The sequence below is a fragment of the Alternaria conjuncta genome (assembly GCF_024043145.1).
Source record: "Alternaria conjuncta strain BMP 0040 chromosome Unknown scaffold_3, whole genome shotgun sequence".
Taxonomy (NCBI): domain Eukaryota; kingdom Fungi; phylum Ascomycota; class Dothideomycetes; order Pleosporales; family Pleosporaceae; genus Alternaria; species Alternaria conjuncta.
In genome coordinates this window covers 1,397,633-1,413,692 of record NW_026250092.1, presented here as the reverse complement: position 1 = coordinate 1,413,692, position 16,060 = coordinate 1,397,633, and the positions used below count along the sequence as shown (strand labels likewise).

The following is a 16,060-nucleotide window of genomic DNA, read 5'->3' as shown; positions in this document are numbered from 1 at the left end:
GCCTGCACAAGTTGATCGGCGAATGCGAAAGGCGCGGGAAGGACATTCCAGCCTCAAGTCAATGGCTTGACGTTCGATCGGAGTACGGCGCCACGTGCGGTAAACACCACGCTGCAAGCCTCGCAGTCAAGGAACAGAGTGGATACCCAGCACCTACCACCGAGTCGAGCGCGCTTATCTCACAAATTGCGGAGTTTACCAATTTCGCAAAGTCCTTACATAGAACAGTTACGCCCCGCAGAAGCGAGGTACCCATACCAAACGCCCCGAGGCTCGTGCGAACTCAGAACTCAGCTTAATGCTTACGAGAGAATCGGAGCATCATCTTCACCGATCAGAAATCACGGTGACACAAATCCGATATGCCTCACCTTTTCGAATCTTCTTTTTTCGGTGCAGCGAACATCCACTCTCAGCCTCGTGCATGCTGCAACCTCCGCAATAGATAGTGTAATCGGTCCTACTCCACGGTCATACAGCATCGTAAACGCAAGGCACAACACCCACCTGCCTTTCCCGCTGCTACATACCCATCACACAGCATACTCGTGACATGTAAAACACATCGGATCACCATCCGAGCAAATAGACTTTCGAACAAATCACGCATGGCAGTTCTCAGCTCCGCATCCACCCGCCTCGCAGGGCAGTCGTACATGAACACGTACATGAAAGCTCGGCCCCGCAATCCTTTCCAAGATTTCTCGCTCAAGCGACAGTCGCATTCGTGATAGCTCTTGCCAGGCGAGCCATTCACGTACTGAGAGAGTGACATCCACATCGTAAATGTCTCGCATATGTTCTGCATGCTTTGGCATCCACCATCTCCGATGCCCAATGTGTGCCTCAAGCCCAAGATCTCCTCCGAGAGGTTGCGAGCAGAGCGCCAGCAGCGGGAAACCGAAACTCTACTTACCTAACCAACACGTGCCCTTGTCTACCTACCCGCGACATGCGTGCCCTGCGTGCGTGCGTACGTGCAGCGAGACTTAGCAACACCTCAGGCCGAAGGAACGCTGCGTTGCGCTCGGACACTACGTATTGCGTGCATGCTGTGTAACATACTATACATATATACACATGGCTCATGACTCGGTACATGATCCAAGCCCATCTGCATGCTGCACACTGCTCCGTAGTAATCCACGGCCATAGGTCAGAAACGGGAAGGAACGAAACGAAGGAAGGTGGACGAATGCGCAGAGGAGAGCGAACGCACAGCCGCAAAAGACCAGAGTTCGCGTCACACAGGCACAGCCGCAGGCAGGCAGCAAGACTATTGAATTTTGACTCGTCTGCGTATACCTGACTTGACTTGGTTGAATACGCCATGGAGGTTGTGTAACGTTACCGCGGTGATCGGATCGTGCCGTCCTGGTTCCGCCCTTGGATTTTGCTTTTTCGCGTGTCCCCAACGCGCAGGCTGCCAGCCTCGAACGGTTCCTTCCATACTTTCGGTACGGAGGCATCATCACATCATCAGTACAGTAAACACCAACCATCGCGCATCTCCATCCATTCGCGCAAGGCCCACTGCCCAGACCCAATCTCTTCTTTCCCCTTACCTCACCACTTTGCCTCACTTCCTGCTTGCCAGCCTTACCTCTCCCACTCAAATCCATGGCCCAGTCCAGCCTTTGCGCCCAAACCACATCCGCAACACCCGCAAGACCGGATAGTGGCTTTTGCGTTCCCGTGCTCTGCGGGGAACTCTGAACCCACACTTCCGTCCGCCGTCACTGGGAACCTACGAAACCAGCGAGCGAAAACAGTTTACGGGCAAGCGGGCGTCGCGCAAGGTTTACACTTTTTTTGCTTTCATCAACCCTACCCGTGCGCCACAGCAGCGGTCCAGATCGACGACCGGCTTTTGCTGCCCTTTTTTCTTTTTTGTCATCGCCAACGGATTAGGTAGCTAGGCTTGTGGTTTTCTCCGCACGTTAGTTAGAGCGGTACTGTACGGTACTGTTGGTTGCAGATGCAAGTGCATGGTGTTGTCATGATGTAGTGAAGCCGGGGTGCGGAGTAAGACGTGTTTAGTGCTGCATGTGGAGAGTGAGTGTGGGGTGTGTTGGCAGACAGAAGTCATTCATTCATTTTCGCGAAGAAGCTACTGCAATAGCAAAGCGCAGCTGTAGTGTGCGTGCGGATGGTTAAAAGCTTGGAAGAGAACACGAGGTTAGGACGGAAGCTAGCCACGTCAACCACGGCCGTGGTGGCAGGCAGAGCTTAGCTGGAAATGTCATTGTTCAAATTACCATGTCTGCCGTGCGCCATGCGTTGCGGCGGCCTTATGCGGCTCCGAGGAAGTGGTTGAGAGGGAGCGTAGCTCGTGCTCTCGAGACGAAGATCGTGAACGGCTGCGTCGATCGGGCTGCAAGGCCAGCCCGCTCCCAACCCATCGCCCCTTTCCGCCAGTTCCAGTCCAGCCGATCTCCTGAGCGACGGGAAAAACATTTTCTGTGGTCATCATTCACGGTGGTCAGAGCATGGAAGCATCGAGAAGGAGGGTTGTGTGGAAATTTGACTTCCAAATCTGCGCAATCGTGGCGCTGAAGCCATGTGGTATCATTTCTAAATGTTTGTTGAGTGGTATCTTCCTGATGATTAACCTTATCCCACGCCAATGCCATGCCCATTACCCACAACAAGCTAAAGAGCCAAAGAGTGAACATGCGCCAATGCCCACCCCCTCTTCCTTGCAAGACTAGCATGCAAGACCGGGCCGGCCCACGTATAGAAGTGAAGAGAAAAAGATTGCACCAAACCATGTCCTGCATCGAAGCGAAATTGATCGTCCTCTATCGGAAGGAGGAGACGAAAGAAAGAAAACAACCCGAAAAGTCAACAGCCGACCGTCCATGCGAAAACCCCGCACCGCAGGCTCGGCAATTGAAAACAATGCTATGCAAAGCAGTTTTGATGTTGTCGTAGCGTCGTTAAGAGTTTGCTAACAAAGGAAATAAGAGAGAACAGTAGAAGCTTTGTACAGGTAATGATCGAGCAATGAAGCTCAAGAAGCAAGTCTATGGGATATCGCCAAGATGCAGTAACTAAGGTCAAAGTTTGCTCGCCGGAAAACTATCCTTGTTGGTCCCCCATGGTTGAGTGTTGCGCCGATGACCGATGTGAAAACAAAGTATTGGTTGTAGAAACGGGTATATGCTAGAAGCGAAGAGTGGGACGAGGCGATCAGTGTCCAAGAGGACACATGATCAACGATAACTTTTGAGTGCCGAGGCCAAGTTGCGGTTCGATGGAGTTTTGATAGCCATCGGAAGCGGGCCTGCCAACAAAATGCGGTTGCGCCAGGGCGCGGTATTTTGATTGAGGATGGGTCGGGATTGTTTGCCGTGGCCCTTGTCGTGGCGCCAGGCACCAATGGAAGATGCCGAACCGGAACGCCGTAGGATAGCAGAGTAGAGGTCGGTATGGATGAAATGTATGATACAAGCTGGATCGACGCGTGGCGCGTCGTCAGCTGCAAGCAGTGGCGTCATGCTACGCTATCGCTCAAATGTGCTTGAGCGACTGATGGAGTCTAGGTCGGATTCGCGCGACTCGCTACCCGCGCGTTGCTGTTCTTCCTTGCGCTTCCTGCGCTCGCTGGGCGCACGGCTGATCAAGCGCCTCACGAAGCTGCGGCTTGCCTTGGTGTTGGTGGGCTCTTGAAGCGGGCTGGCAGGCTCAATGGATGATCCGCAAGAAGCGTTGGCGGCAGGCTCGGGTGCGTCGACAATGTCCTGCTTCTTGATCTTGCAGAAGAGAGTGGAGAACAGGTATTGCTCGCCATTGCTGTCGTAAAGCGGGAGATGACGGTAGCCTTGTTGGATGCTGTTGAGCTTGGCCGTGAATGTAGCAAGAGGGGCGTGATTGGTGGTTCGGGCATCGAGCGAGTTCCAGACAGTCCAGCGGACGAAGACAAGGCTGGGGTACCTGGTCGTAACTGTCATATCAATCTCGTTGCCGAACTCAGGGTTGTAACCATTGCCCTCTACAATGCGTGTTCGCTTGCGCAGGGGGTTGCCGATGCCAGAGTGGCCATTGCGAGCAGATGCGTCCTGTCCGCCGATACCAGTGGCATTCGCACCCATGTCTTCGGCACAGTACATCTCAAACTCAACATAGGGGTTGATGTTGGCTTCCTGTCCGAGACCGCGGGGGCGCGGGAGCTGTTGAGCAGAGATGATTTGCACAGTGAACTTGACTTCCTTCTTAGGTGCCTTCCTGTGACCAATGACTGGGGTCTGTGACTCAAGACGAAGAGCTGCTGGCTTCAGCACGTAGCCGGTGCGGTCTTCTCCACCAGCAAACATGGCCTCGTTCAACTGTTGACCGAGATCATAAGTTTGCCAGTTCAGCGCAGCCATCTGAACGCCGCGACGCCAGAACTTGAGGGGATCAAAGTTGGACGAGTTGATGCGGAAGGCGTGAGGGTAGACGCGCATGAGGCAACGCATGTTATGCTCCTCGAGCAAGTGCTTCTCACGGGCTCCAGGCTTGGTGAGCTTCTCGAAGGCGCGCTCGTTGATGGAGAAGACGTGGTTGAAGGTGTTTGCGTCGATGCTGCCAAAGTCGGTGAACTTGACTCCTCTTGTGTAGACACCAAGATTGCCGAGCTCTTTCGTGATGTTGCTGGTCTTGGCCTTCTTCGGCTTACGGCGATCATCTACTACCTCAGCAGTCTCGGCAGTGGTTGCGTTGGGGCTGTCGCTGTCTTCAGCTGAGCTCACAGCTGCGGAGGTGGGTAGTGTGTTGTTTGAAGTTCGGGGTGTTGCCCAGAAGGATGCTGCTCGCTCTGGTGGGCTCATTGAAGGTGGGCTGGAAAGAAGAGGCGAGTTCGGGATGAGGTTGTCGTTCAGTATCACGGGTCTCGACCACGGAGAGCTGAAGCTGCGCTGTCTTCGGGAGGTGATCTCGCCCATGAGAGCCCTGGTGTCGATTTCATCGCCAGCAGCACGCTTGACCTTGATGAGAATGCGGTGCTTCAGCTCTTCTGGTGAGGGTAGCGACTGCGACTCAAAGTCTAGTGGCTGGAGAACCAATTTGTCACCAAACTCCTGCATCATGATCTTGACCATGGCAGACTGTTGGACCGGAGAGCAGTGCACCTCAAGCGAGAGGATGACTGGGTAGGGTGATTCTGTGAAGGCGTACTTGTTGATGACCTTGATGGTGTCTTGGAAGAGGATGCTCTTGGTCAGAGTGCGGCCGTGCATGACGACCGGAATGTTGTCGGCGCCATCCCAGCAGTCGATCTCAAGGCATCGGCAGCCCTTCTGAAGCGCAGTAATGTACGCCTCAGTGCTTGATTCGCCTGCAACTTGACGGCCGAGCAGGTAAGTGTTGTGTGAGCTGGAGATGTAGTACTCGTTCAATGGTCGGTTGAGTTCTTGTGGCTGGCCGGCTGGCTTGAGGATGGAGTTGGCAGCCGAAGTCAGGTACGTCTGGAAAGCGGGGAAGTTCATGGCCAATGGCAATGGGACCTCTCCGCCCTCGGTCGGAGTAGCAGCCATCCTGGGTCTTGTTGCACGCGCAAACTTCTCAAAGGTGTTGGTCCAGTATTCGAGATCGGCGTTCACGTCTACGCCTTGCTCGCGCTGCAGAAAGTCGAAGAAAGTGTACTTGTCCATCTCAATTTTTGAGCCAGACGTGTAGGTCTTGTAGATCGCCTTAATGTCTTTGCGCTCCTTGAGGCGGCGCACAAAGTACAAGAATTGCGATTGGTTTAGTTTTCCAGCGTCGAGGGTATCGGCTTTCTGGAAGTAGGCGCGAAGGGTGGCTTCGGTGCAGTTGATGTGTAGACTTCGGCACAGCTCGACGGTGCTGGGGAAGTCAAGTGTCTCGTCGCCCTCGCCACGCTTCTTCATTGCGCGTTGCCAGACGAGCTTTGCGCTCTTGTCGGCAAAGCCCAAGAGGCCGGCCATCAGGTCGATGCGGTTGCGCGACACAGACTCGAGCGTCTGGGTCCACATGTTGAAGATGCCAACGTCAGGCGCAATCAAGTGCATCGTTCGTATCCGGCCCTTGGAGCGTGTTGTGTCGGTGTAGACAATGGTAAACCAGTAGGGGGCCCAGTTCTCGGATAGGTTGCACTCCTCGCGGTAGTGCTTAGCTTCCGGACCTGAGCGGATCTCCTTGACATCGTCGATGTAGAAGGCTTTGGAGGGGCGCGAGGAATCCCAGAACACCTTGGCCGATTCCAGATCGAGCCGCAGGTTGATCTCCTTCTTCTCCTTCTTGGTAATCTTTCTCAGAACGGTGCCTTGCTCAAGGCGCGAGTTGCGTACGGGGGCGACGACGGCGGCGTCTGGTATCGAGCTGAAGCTGGGGGTTGGGTGTGAGATGCCGAGGCCGTGGATGGGCTCAAAGGGGTCTTCTACGGCTTCCTCCTCTTCAAAGGCGTCGAAGTCGGAGATGCCAGTGTCGGCGTCGGCGGCAGTCCTGCTGTCGCTGCGGCGGCGCATGATGACGGGGCCGGAGCTCTTGTCGCGCTGCGCAGACGCATTGCCTCGGCGGAAGCGACCTGGAATGCCCTGCGCGCCGCGGCTCACTCTGCGGATCAGGCCCGGTCCCTTTCCTAGAGCCTCGGCCATGGCTGACGGCGAGGACGTGGGCGGCGACTGGACGGGTGGTGGAGGCAGGAGCGACTCGGGCAGGGTGTAGGAGGGAATGGCCGGCAGCGAGGACGAGACGGGCACCATGCCCTCGGGCGTGGACTGCAGGGAGCCATTGAGGGAGCCATTGAGGTACGAGGCCGTCAGCGCGGGACTGGAGCGGGCGGGAATGGTGATGGCGCGTCCGAAGCTGGGCGAGGGCGAAGGCATGCGCGGTCGCGAGATGGCGTCGTGCAGCAGCGACATGGTTGGTGGTGTGGAACAAGCAAGAGGATGTGACGGGGCGGGCTAGTAAATCTTCATGGCGCGGGCCGTGGTGAGGGAGAAGGAGCGTAACGGCGAGCGGGCGCCTCTGGGTAATAAAAGCAGACAGGATCAACAGCCTGCTGGGTCCTGGTGGAAAAGCGTAGGCTAGGAGCAGCTTCGCATCGTGAGACTGACGGAATGCGTTTGGGCTATGACGAGTCGGGCTTGGGAAGCGCGCGCTGCGCGAAGATGCAGACGCAGGTCAGCTGGGATTACTGGAGAATTGACTTGCATGCACTCTGCATGGATAATTTGGGATCTGAGTACTCCGGAGCAGTCGTGGGGGTTGCAAGCGAATCGCGTCGGCAGACCAGGGCGGGCGAAAATCAGTCAGCGCGCGAGTGGGCGCTGCAGGAAATGCGGAGAAGGGTGTGGTGAGGCGGCGTATCGTGAGTGAGGTGGTGGACTTGGTGGTGAATACTCGGTGGTGTGAGGGTCTTGTGCGTCTGCAATTGGGCGTAGTGTGGATAGTTGGTGGATAGTGTGCGAGAGGAGTGGGCTGTAGGGCAGACAGGTAGTAGTATATGGGCAACGGCTGCGCTTGGCGGCCGTCTTTGGGCCAGGAACAGACAAGGCGCTCACCGAATTTTCAGCTAAATCTTACAAGCACACGATTATCCCTTGACTCCTAGTCATTCGGGCTTCCATCCGCCTCCGCTCAATTCGGGCTCCGAGGGCACTTCCCTGTTTGTCTCCTGGCCTAGCGCTCGACTGCGAGAGCCGCGACACTGGTTAAGGCCCCACTGAGCAACGGTGTCCTGTATGACGCAGCCCATGGTTATACTATGGGGTCCGCCAATCACCGCCTCTCACCGTTCGTCGCCTGAGGATCACGGCCACGGCATTCCACAGGCACCCAGCGCGGCAGCATGGCACAATGCGATGACAGGGCAGTGCATGTTCTGCTCTTGTTCATTGTCCACCGAGTTGCATCACAGGGAGCCATGCTCCATAGTCTGATCCATAGCCCATTGTCACGATGCCGTGCCTTCCGGAGCGGGCATGGCATGGCTGCACGAAGAAGCAACCTCAGCGGCCCTGATGCTGTTCGGTTCGTGTGTCGTCGATCAGCTTTGACTCACCGGTATGTTGCGCTGGCCTGTTAAAACTTTGATGCGCCGTCGTCATGTTTGCTACATCGTGTGCGCGCGGTATACTAGCCCTGACTGGCCTGGCACAGCAAGACGGTGAGTCCGAGTCACACGAAGCAATGAGTGTACTGCATTCCGCCCACTGTCGCTGGAAACAAACCGCCAGCCAGTCGCATCGGCGCTGCAAACGCCCCATGTGTGGCGGTGGAATCCCCCATCTCTCACACGTGGCGCGCGGGCAAGTGAAACCCAAGTGCGAAGCCGGCACAACGGTTCCATCATCATAGCCGGCTTCTGACGGCCGGCGCAGAGTCAGGGATCCGCCGTCGACGCCCTCCAACCTTCTGCTGGCCCCTCAATTTGCTGCAGCCGACTCGGCTGCTTCACAATTCCAGCACGTCCCGCTCCTCACAAAGAATGGCGCGACAATGCGGTGCGCCCAATGCTCGTATCCGCATCGCCCTGCCACTGCGAGTCGCGTGATTGTTCCACAAACTTTCCACAGCTTCGAGAAGGAAGGATTCCTGCCCCTGGTGCCCTGCTGCCAATCAAACCACGACGCCCCGCACATCAACCGCACACGATGCCAACGTGCCGGGCTTTCCACTTTCGTACTGTCCATGTGACTTGGGGCGGTGTGATGCATCAAAGTCCATCGTTACGCTTTGTCCAATCGTTTCTTTGATGCGCAGTGAGTATTCTGAGCTGCCGCTTTCATGCCTTGATTCCTTTCATGCCCTGATGTCGTGTCACCGCATTCGGCCCTTGGGCACCAGCGGCCTCTCGTAGCCCTTCGGACACATATCCGGTAGGCTCGCCGTTGTCGTCGTTGCCGTTCGCTAAGTAAGGATGGCCGGCACTGTGTTGTCACAACTCGTAGGGCTCACCCGAAATAGCGCTGCACGTAGCCCCGCCTGCTCTGAGCCTGCTCGAAACATTTGCAACGATGACATGCATCTCTGGCCAAGATACCATGCATTCAGTGCCCTGTACCCATTCCACATATTCATATCGGAATCTTCACATGGCTTTCTGCATTGAGCTTTTGCATCACTCTGCTACTCCATGTTTGCGCTGCCGATGCTGTCCGGATGTTGAGCAGCGCGGACGATCGGAATCTTATTGTGTCCATGAGCTGAGCTGAGCTCATGCTACCGGACTGCGGCATGAACTGCCCATCGTACACATTCTGCGCCAATGAGAACATGTAGGCCCCATAAAATATTTTGATTCGCTCATGGCAGTAGGTCGCACGCCGATTGTTAGTCTACCACGGTACTACGTTGCGATATCGATAGGCATGAAATGGCGAATCCATGTTACAGGAAGAGCCGAAACTTTCCACCAAATTTCAGCCTCAGGCATCTTGCGTCCGCACTGAGACAGCCAACCAGCATGTACCTTGTCAACGTTTGTTAGGATCGACGAGGTGGAGTGCCCCATCATCGCTCGTCAGGATATCGCAGCCAGAGGAAGACCCTTGCGAATTTCCGCGCAATATACGTCTGTTCGACCATGTTGGATGCTGTGCAACGGCGCTGGCATGTCCATCTAGGTTGCGGGACGTTTTTGTGCTACTGAAGACCCTTGAGGAGATGATATCTGAGGAAGCGTGGTTCTGCAGAGATGCATGGGACTGCCCGTCGAACACTTTGCGACCCGACATCTTCTCGCCCTGCTTATTCCCGCTCACTCCCTCAACAAATCCACCAAGTCCCAATGAATCGTCGTTGAGGAATGGTGATGGCGTTAAAGCTCTGGATTCCAAGGCGTCATAGCCCGTGCCAGAAGCAATTTGAGGTCTAGACTCGAACGTTGCAGGGCTCACAGAGCTGACGGCACGAGATAGTGGCAGACACCTTGAGGATGAATTCTCCGAGTACTTTGGAACCAGCGGGGATGTCTTGCATGCATGATCATGCATTCCTTGATCGTTATCGTCGGTCTGAAAAACAAACGCTCGCCAATTCTTCTCGTCTTCGTCCAGACTTTGCACAGCAGCGTTGACCGGTCTGTCCCGACGAATGAGGGCCATGTCGGAGGCATGCGCCGATATTGGTTTTCTTACACCTCTCTTCAAAGACGGCAAAGAGGCGGAAACGGAGGACGAGCTAATGCGACTCTCGTTGCCCTGACCTTGAGTGGCATGCTGTGACCAGTCCATTGCAGCTTCGTTATTATGTCTCTTGGCGGGGTAATTATGCGGGACGCTGCTTCTGGATTGAATGGATTTGTCGGAGTGGCTTGAACCATCGGAGATTGCGAGATACGTCTTCCAGGGGCCCTCATCGACGATTGTATTGGCAGCAGAAAAGTCAACACCGACTGATCGTTCCCTATCAATATTGTGCTGATGCACATATCCCGTCTTGGACTCACCTACCGAGTCTGGATCGTCAAAAGGCTTTGTCTCACCGATCTGGTTGCCATCCGACGCAGTGCGACCACGGGCACCTGCAGTAGAGTTGGAGCCGCTGAAGGCGAGACGAAATGCGCGCTCTTCCCCGTAAGCATGGTGTGTGAGTCGGAAGTCATGCGTAGAGCTCTCGTTTTCACGAAAAGTCATCGTCGCAGGTTGACACTGCAGCTCAAACTGGTCACCCGTAAAGCTCTTTTGCTCAGAAGCGTCTGGAGAAGGACTAGCTACACTGCGCCGAGCAAGGCCATAGTGCTGAGGTTGTTCACCGGTCGATGGCGCACGGGAAGCAACATCAGCTTGCTCGAAAGCACTAGTTGCTGCAAGAAGCTGAAGGTCGGCAGGTGGCTTCGCTGAGCGTAGCTGTGCAAGCGGTCCTTCCTGGTCGAAAAGCATGGATTCAGACGAAGCATGCGACTGCGCATATTGGTCCAATTGTGTAGAGTAAGTGTTTGTCATTGCATCTGTGCCAATCCGGATTCGAACATCATCTAGACGCTGGCGTGGACCACTATCTCCATGGACTTGGGCAAAGGAATCGTCTGCAAAGTCATGGACTTCATTCCCGAACTCATCCTTGTTCTTTCGTCTTGGGGCTGCACCGCGTCCTCTTGTCGTTCTTCTGCGCTTGCCGATCTTGCTCTTCTCTCTGCTCGAGCGGAACCGCAGACTGACCGGCTTCGATGGGTCGATGCCGACCCAGTCTTTCTGTGTTAAGAGCCTCTTCCTATTCGCTTCGAGTAAGTGCAGTTCCGTATCGGCTTCGGAGGCCTTGCGTTTTCCGTCACGCAAGTCTATCTATCTATTAGTATCTGCGGTCACTTGGGCAAGTGAGTGACGAGCCGTCACTACTACCTTTATGAGTAAGCCGATCGTTTGGGTGTGATTCTCCATGGGGCGTTGTCTCACGGCGTTTTGCGGTTGGCTGATAGTTGCCTGGCGTGTGCTCAGGCTGCTTTCTCTCGTTGCGACGTTTCGCTGCGTGCCCCGTGTGTCGCAGAGAGCCTGAGCCAGATGGTGCTATGCCTAGAAGGTAGGAGTCTCCATCGTCTTGCAAATAGCTAGGGCGAAATGGAGCGACGGGAGAGTCAGTATCATTTTGAAGCTGTGTCCGCGCTCGGGCAAAGTATGCTTTCTGCTGTTGGACCACGCCCGTGTTGGCTTTCTTGGTGCGCTGTAGCGAGCCACCTGTCCAGTTCATATTCGAACGCGTCAAAGTTTTCCTGTCGCTGTCCTGGATATGTGTGGGCCGATGGAGGGCATATCTTGGGTTGTGCTTGGGGGATGAGCACTTTGCTCGTTGCAGTTGCCCAGGTGCTGCGCGCGCGCTTGCCGACTGGCGATGGGCTGCTCCTTCCCCTCAGCGGCTCCTCTCTCACGTCACCCTCATGAACCCCGAAGCTGCAACACAACTGCAGCACGTCACTCCGCCTCTCGTAGCGCTGGCCTACTCATCTTCCTCGGTTAGACTCAGCTGTACAGCTCGAGTGTCTTGCGCGACTCATGCTCGGATCTGTCGTGCCGGCGGCAAAACGACTACAGATGCGAGGGTCCAATCTCCTGATCGATCAGCGCCTCCTCCATCTTCCCTCCGCAAAACTAGTGGACCGCCGCAGATGTGCCGAGACCCTGCGACGGGAACCCCGTGGGTGTAGAAAATCTTCTACATTAATGGCCAGAGGGTGGTGGAGAAGGGACCTAAAAGATCATCGCGCTGCTACACCATCTTCAACACATACAGCAACATATGCGAGGGCCTCGAGTTCTGCAAAGCCGATTTTAGAGCTATCCACAACTCAAAAACTTTGGGGCAACTCCTGGGGAAATCGTGGAGAGGTGGAGAAGAACGTGCTCGACGACCATGGCCCCATACAAAGGTCCACCACCTCCAACGAAACCCCGTTCATCCATCTCTTTAGAATTCGCAGCCAAAACACCGGTCGCGATAAGTGCGCTTCCTGCATAATGCTGGAGCTACTTCAGATCATTGCTCCTTGCAGAGGGCATTCCGGTCCTAAACGGGTCTTGCGGCATTCTGAAAGCGCCAATGTGCACAGGATGCGTGACTTGACTGGCCGCTAAATGTGTTCTCCCAAACTGACCAGGCACTCGTGTTGCGTTCCCACCCAAATGCCTCAATCTACATCCACTACGCCAACCACTAATCGTCAACAGTCGTTCAGCTTTCGTTCTCGAGGGGTTCTTTTTGTAATTTGCTATACCAGGTGTTGAGCTTGGTTTTGAGTAAATACCACCCATATCCACAATGGCAGCCCGATCCTATAATGCGGAATGATGGCATACATGCTTCCTGGCGCCGCAGTCCATACTGCACATGCGCCGCCAGTTGCGGTGTACATTCATGTACAGTTACGTCAAGCGCTATGGCCTGAGACTATGCCTGTGGGTACTGGTTCTACTCGCGGCCCACCGCATGTAAGCTGGGGAGATATGGCTCAATGCACGCGCCTACACTCGGAAGAGAGGTGCGTCAGTCGTCTCATTCGACATGTGAAAGGTAGCGATAAGGCCCGCGCATGGAATCGCACGTGTGTCTCGTCTCTATCGATGCTGTATTATTCAGTCGAGGTCGGTTTTCAATATGGTGACGACGGACGAAGGCTAAGAGCCCAAGAGCCTAAGACGGATTGGCATGTCTGCCGAGATAGCCTACGTTTGAGCCTCAAGTTGCCTCATCTAGCTTCCGATACTTGGCGATAATTGTCGGCCGGATGGTTCTCGCCGGAAACGAGGAGCTATCGATCGGAGCTGGTAGACTCCAAAGGGACTCATCAGCATCGCCTGCCCTGAGTCCCTGAGGCTCTTCATTTGCGGACGCCCCAGCCGATTCGAATGGCTGTTCCAAGGCGCCGAAGCGATATGCGAGCTAATCAGATATGACATCACTAGCGCAAAAGACCCTCAAAACTCTGCAACACAGTTCCACAGCAACACCAACCGCGGCCGTCTACCACATGGCGCGCATGGGACGGCAATACTTTGAGACCGCCTGAGATGCAGGAGGCCCTGTACCGTGACTGTCATACCCACTATTATTGCAACATTACCAGACTACTTGTCGAATGGGCATCGAGAAACATGCCACAATCTCTCACCACATGTCAGAAGCGCACGCCTGGGCTCTCCCTACCGCTATCGAATTCCGGTGTTGCAAAACCGTCCCTTGCCCTCAATCTGCCCGAGTGACGCCATAGATCTACGCAATGCCATCCAACAGAATCCCAAGCCATACCCTTATCGTTCAGGGTCCGGCACATTTACGCAGAAGCGCAGTGTACCGTGCCGCTAGAGTTGCAGTGGACGTTTGAGTAGTGTAGGGGGCGAAGTACAGACTACCTTGTCTCTTCGGTATAAAACTCTGGGTATCTGCGCGTAAACCAACCATCAACCCACCTCCACATATCCACTTACCCACATACCCACAGTTCTCTCCGCTTCCTTTGAGGGGTTTTCTGGAGACATTACCTATCTATCGGGCTCGCAAACTATAAAGGCTGTTGTACTTCCAGCGTTTTCGAACTTGCTCAGACCACAACTGTACAGCTTCTTGCAACAAACACACGTTGCAAACTTCCTCGAACCCAAACTCCACACACTCCATCACCATGTCGGCACCTTCTCTAGCAGCCCCTTCAACGGGCATGCGTCGCCTCTCTGCCAGTGAGGCTACCAGCGACAACATCAAGATGGGCCCAACGGTCGTCGTCCCCCCACAACATCTCATGGCTCCCTCATCAAAAGCATCAGAGATCGCCAGTGCCTTCGAGACCGCCAGACATCACCTTGACGCTGCCAACACCCCTGGATCTCCTGGCTACACTCCCCCAGAGACATCAGTTACGGACAAATACGCCTTCGCTTTCGGTATGTTAGTCACCATGGTAAAGCAAGTCTTTTCTAACGCATCCTAGATATCGATGGTGTTCTCATCCGAGGTGGACGACCCATCCCAGAAGCCGTTGAAGCCATGAAGATGCTCAACGGTGAGAACGAGTACGGCATTGTTGTACCATACATCTTCGTTACAAATGGTGGTGGCAAGACTGAAGCCGAGCGATGCGTGCAACTCAGCAAGCAAATGGAGATGGAAGTATCTCCTGGACAATTCATTTGCGGACACACACCCATGAGGGAGATGGCAGAGAAGTACAACACCGTCCTCGTCGTTGGAGGCGAGGGCGAGAAGTGCCGCATTGTCGCTGAGGGCTACGGGTTCAAGGATGTGTAAGTTGGTCCGTAACTTCTGTCCATGACATCGACTAACATCGCTCCAGCGTCACTCCAGGAGACATCATCAAAGACAACCAAGATACTACACCCTTCCGCAAGCTCACAGAGGAAGAATACAAGAACTCGCGAGTCCGCAACTTCGCTGAGGTCGACATTGACGCCATCTTCGTGTTCGCCGATTCTCGCGATTGGGCATCGGATCAGCAGATCATCCTTGACCTGCTGATGTCGAAGAACGGTCGTCTCGGAACCCGATCTGCCAACTTTGACGAAGGTCCACCAGTCTTCTTCTCTCACAACGATGTCGTCTGGAGTGCTTCGCATGACCTTACCCGTATTGGTATGGGCGCTCTTCGTGTTTCACTCGAGGCCATGTTCAAGGCTGTCACTGGCCGCGAGCTCAAGACAACCGCATTTGGCAAGCCTCAGATTGGCACTTTCGAATTCGCCACCCGCCTTCTTGCCGAGTGGCGTCGCGACACCCACGGCATCAACTCGGCTCCTTCAACCGTCTACTTTGTAGGTGACACACCCGAGTCTGATGTGAGGGGTACCAACGAGTACAATGAGCACACCGACTCTGCAAACTGGTACTCTATCCTAGTCGAGACTGGTGTCTACCAGCGCGGCACCACACCTCGCTTTGAGCCCAAGGCTATTGTGAAGAACGTCCTCGACGCCGTCAGGCACGGTATGGAGCGCGAGTACAAGAAGGCTCTGCGGGAGAGCATGATGGAGACTGGTGTGCTTGAGGAGTAGAAGTCTTTTGACTCTCTTCTCTCTTTTTCTTCTTTGCTTTCCTTTCTGCATAGCACGGCGTTTGGGTAGTACCTCATCTGATTTCGGCAAGAGTCACTGCAGCAGTCGCTATAGATGATAGACATAGCTAGATCGCGCAATAGTAGACACAAACACAATTCATACAAGGCAGGCACAAATTGCCTCGTCACTTCAATCAGCCAATCTCTCTATTGCACATCCTCACTTTGATCACTAACGAAGAGCATCGCGTGTTTCAGACCAAATGACCATCTACGTGAACCAACTACCGACGTCTGCATTCGCAAGCAAGTCGATCCGGCCTTATTCATCCCATCACCTCGCCTACAAATGCCTCAACGATAGATCCTACCAAAAGGCAGCGAGCGAGTGTCGGCGGCAACTTCCGATTCGATCATTCCCACCCGGAATGACGAGGAGCGCAACGCCGCGTTACCCGGCACTTTCCACACGGCGCTCAACACCGCGAAGCTTGTATTGCGAACCGCCTGAGTCGGGCCGAGGTGGCTCGTAGTCGCCGGTTAGTGCGACCAGCGACCACTTGCATTACGACGGCCTCCATGATATCAGCCCACGTCACCAACGAGAAACGGCCGAGA

At 54.8% G+C, this 16,060-nt stretch overlaps 3 protein-coding genes across 3 annotated transcripts; 1 reads left to right on the top strand and 2 right to left on the bottom strand.

Moving 5' to 3' along the window:
* Nucleotides 1–3,506: 3,506 nt before the first annotated feature.
* Nucleotides 3,507–6,863, bottom strand: J4E85_002454 (uncharacterized protein; the record flags this gene model as incomplete). The annotated part of the gene is made up of 1 exon (XM_051466732.1): nucleotides 3,507–6,863. One exon carries the CDS (start codon nucleotides 6,861–6,863, stop codon nucleotides 3,507–3,509), a length of 3,357 nt encoding a protein of 1,118 aa, XP_051329587.1.
* A 1,865-nt stretch (nucleotides 6,864–8,728) lies between these two features.
* On the bottom strand, nucleotides 8,729–11,631 carry J4E85_002453 (uncharacterized protein; the record flags this gene model as incomplete). Its single annotated transcript, XM_051466731.1, has 3 exons — nucleotides 8,729–8,873; nucleotides 9,973–11,224; nucleotides 11,340–11,631. 3 exons carry the CDS (start codon nucleotides 11,629–11,631, stop codon nucleotides 8,729–8,731), a joined length of 1,689 nt encoding a protein of 562 aa, XP_051329586.1.
* Nucleotides 11,632–14,056: 2,425 nt separating this feature from the next.
* Nucleotides 14,057–15,440, top strand: J4E85_002452 (uncharacterized protein; the record flags this gene model as incomplete). The annotated part of the gene is made up of 3 exons (XM_051466730.1): nucleotides 14,057–14,315; nucleotides 14,363–14,675; nucleotides 14,726–15,440. The coding sequence occupies 3 exons, from the start codon at nucleotides 14,057–14,059 to the stop codon at nucleotides 15,438–15,440; spliced, it is 1,287 nt and encodes a 428-aa protein (XP_051329585.1).
* Between the last annotated feature and the right edge of the window lie 620 nt (nucleotides 15,441–16,060).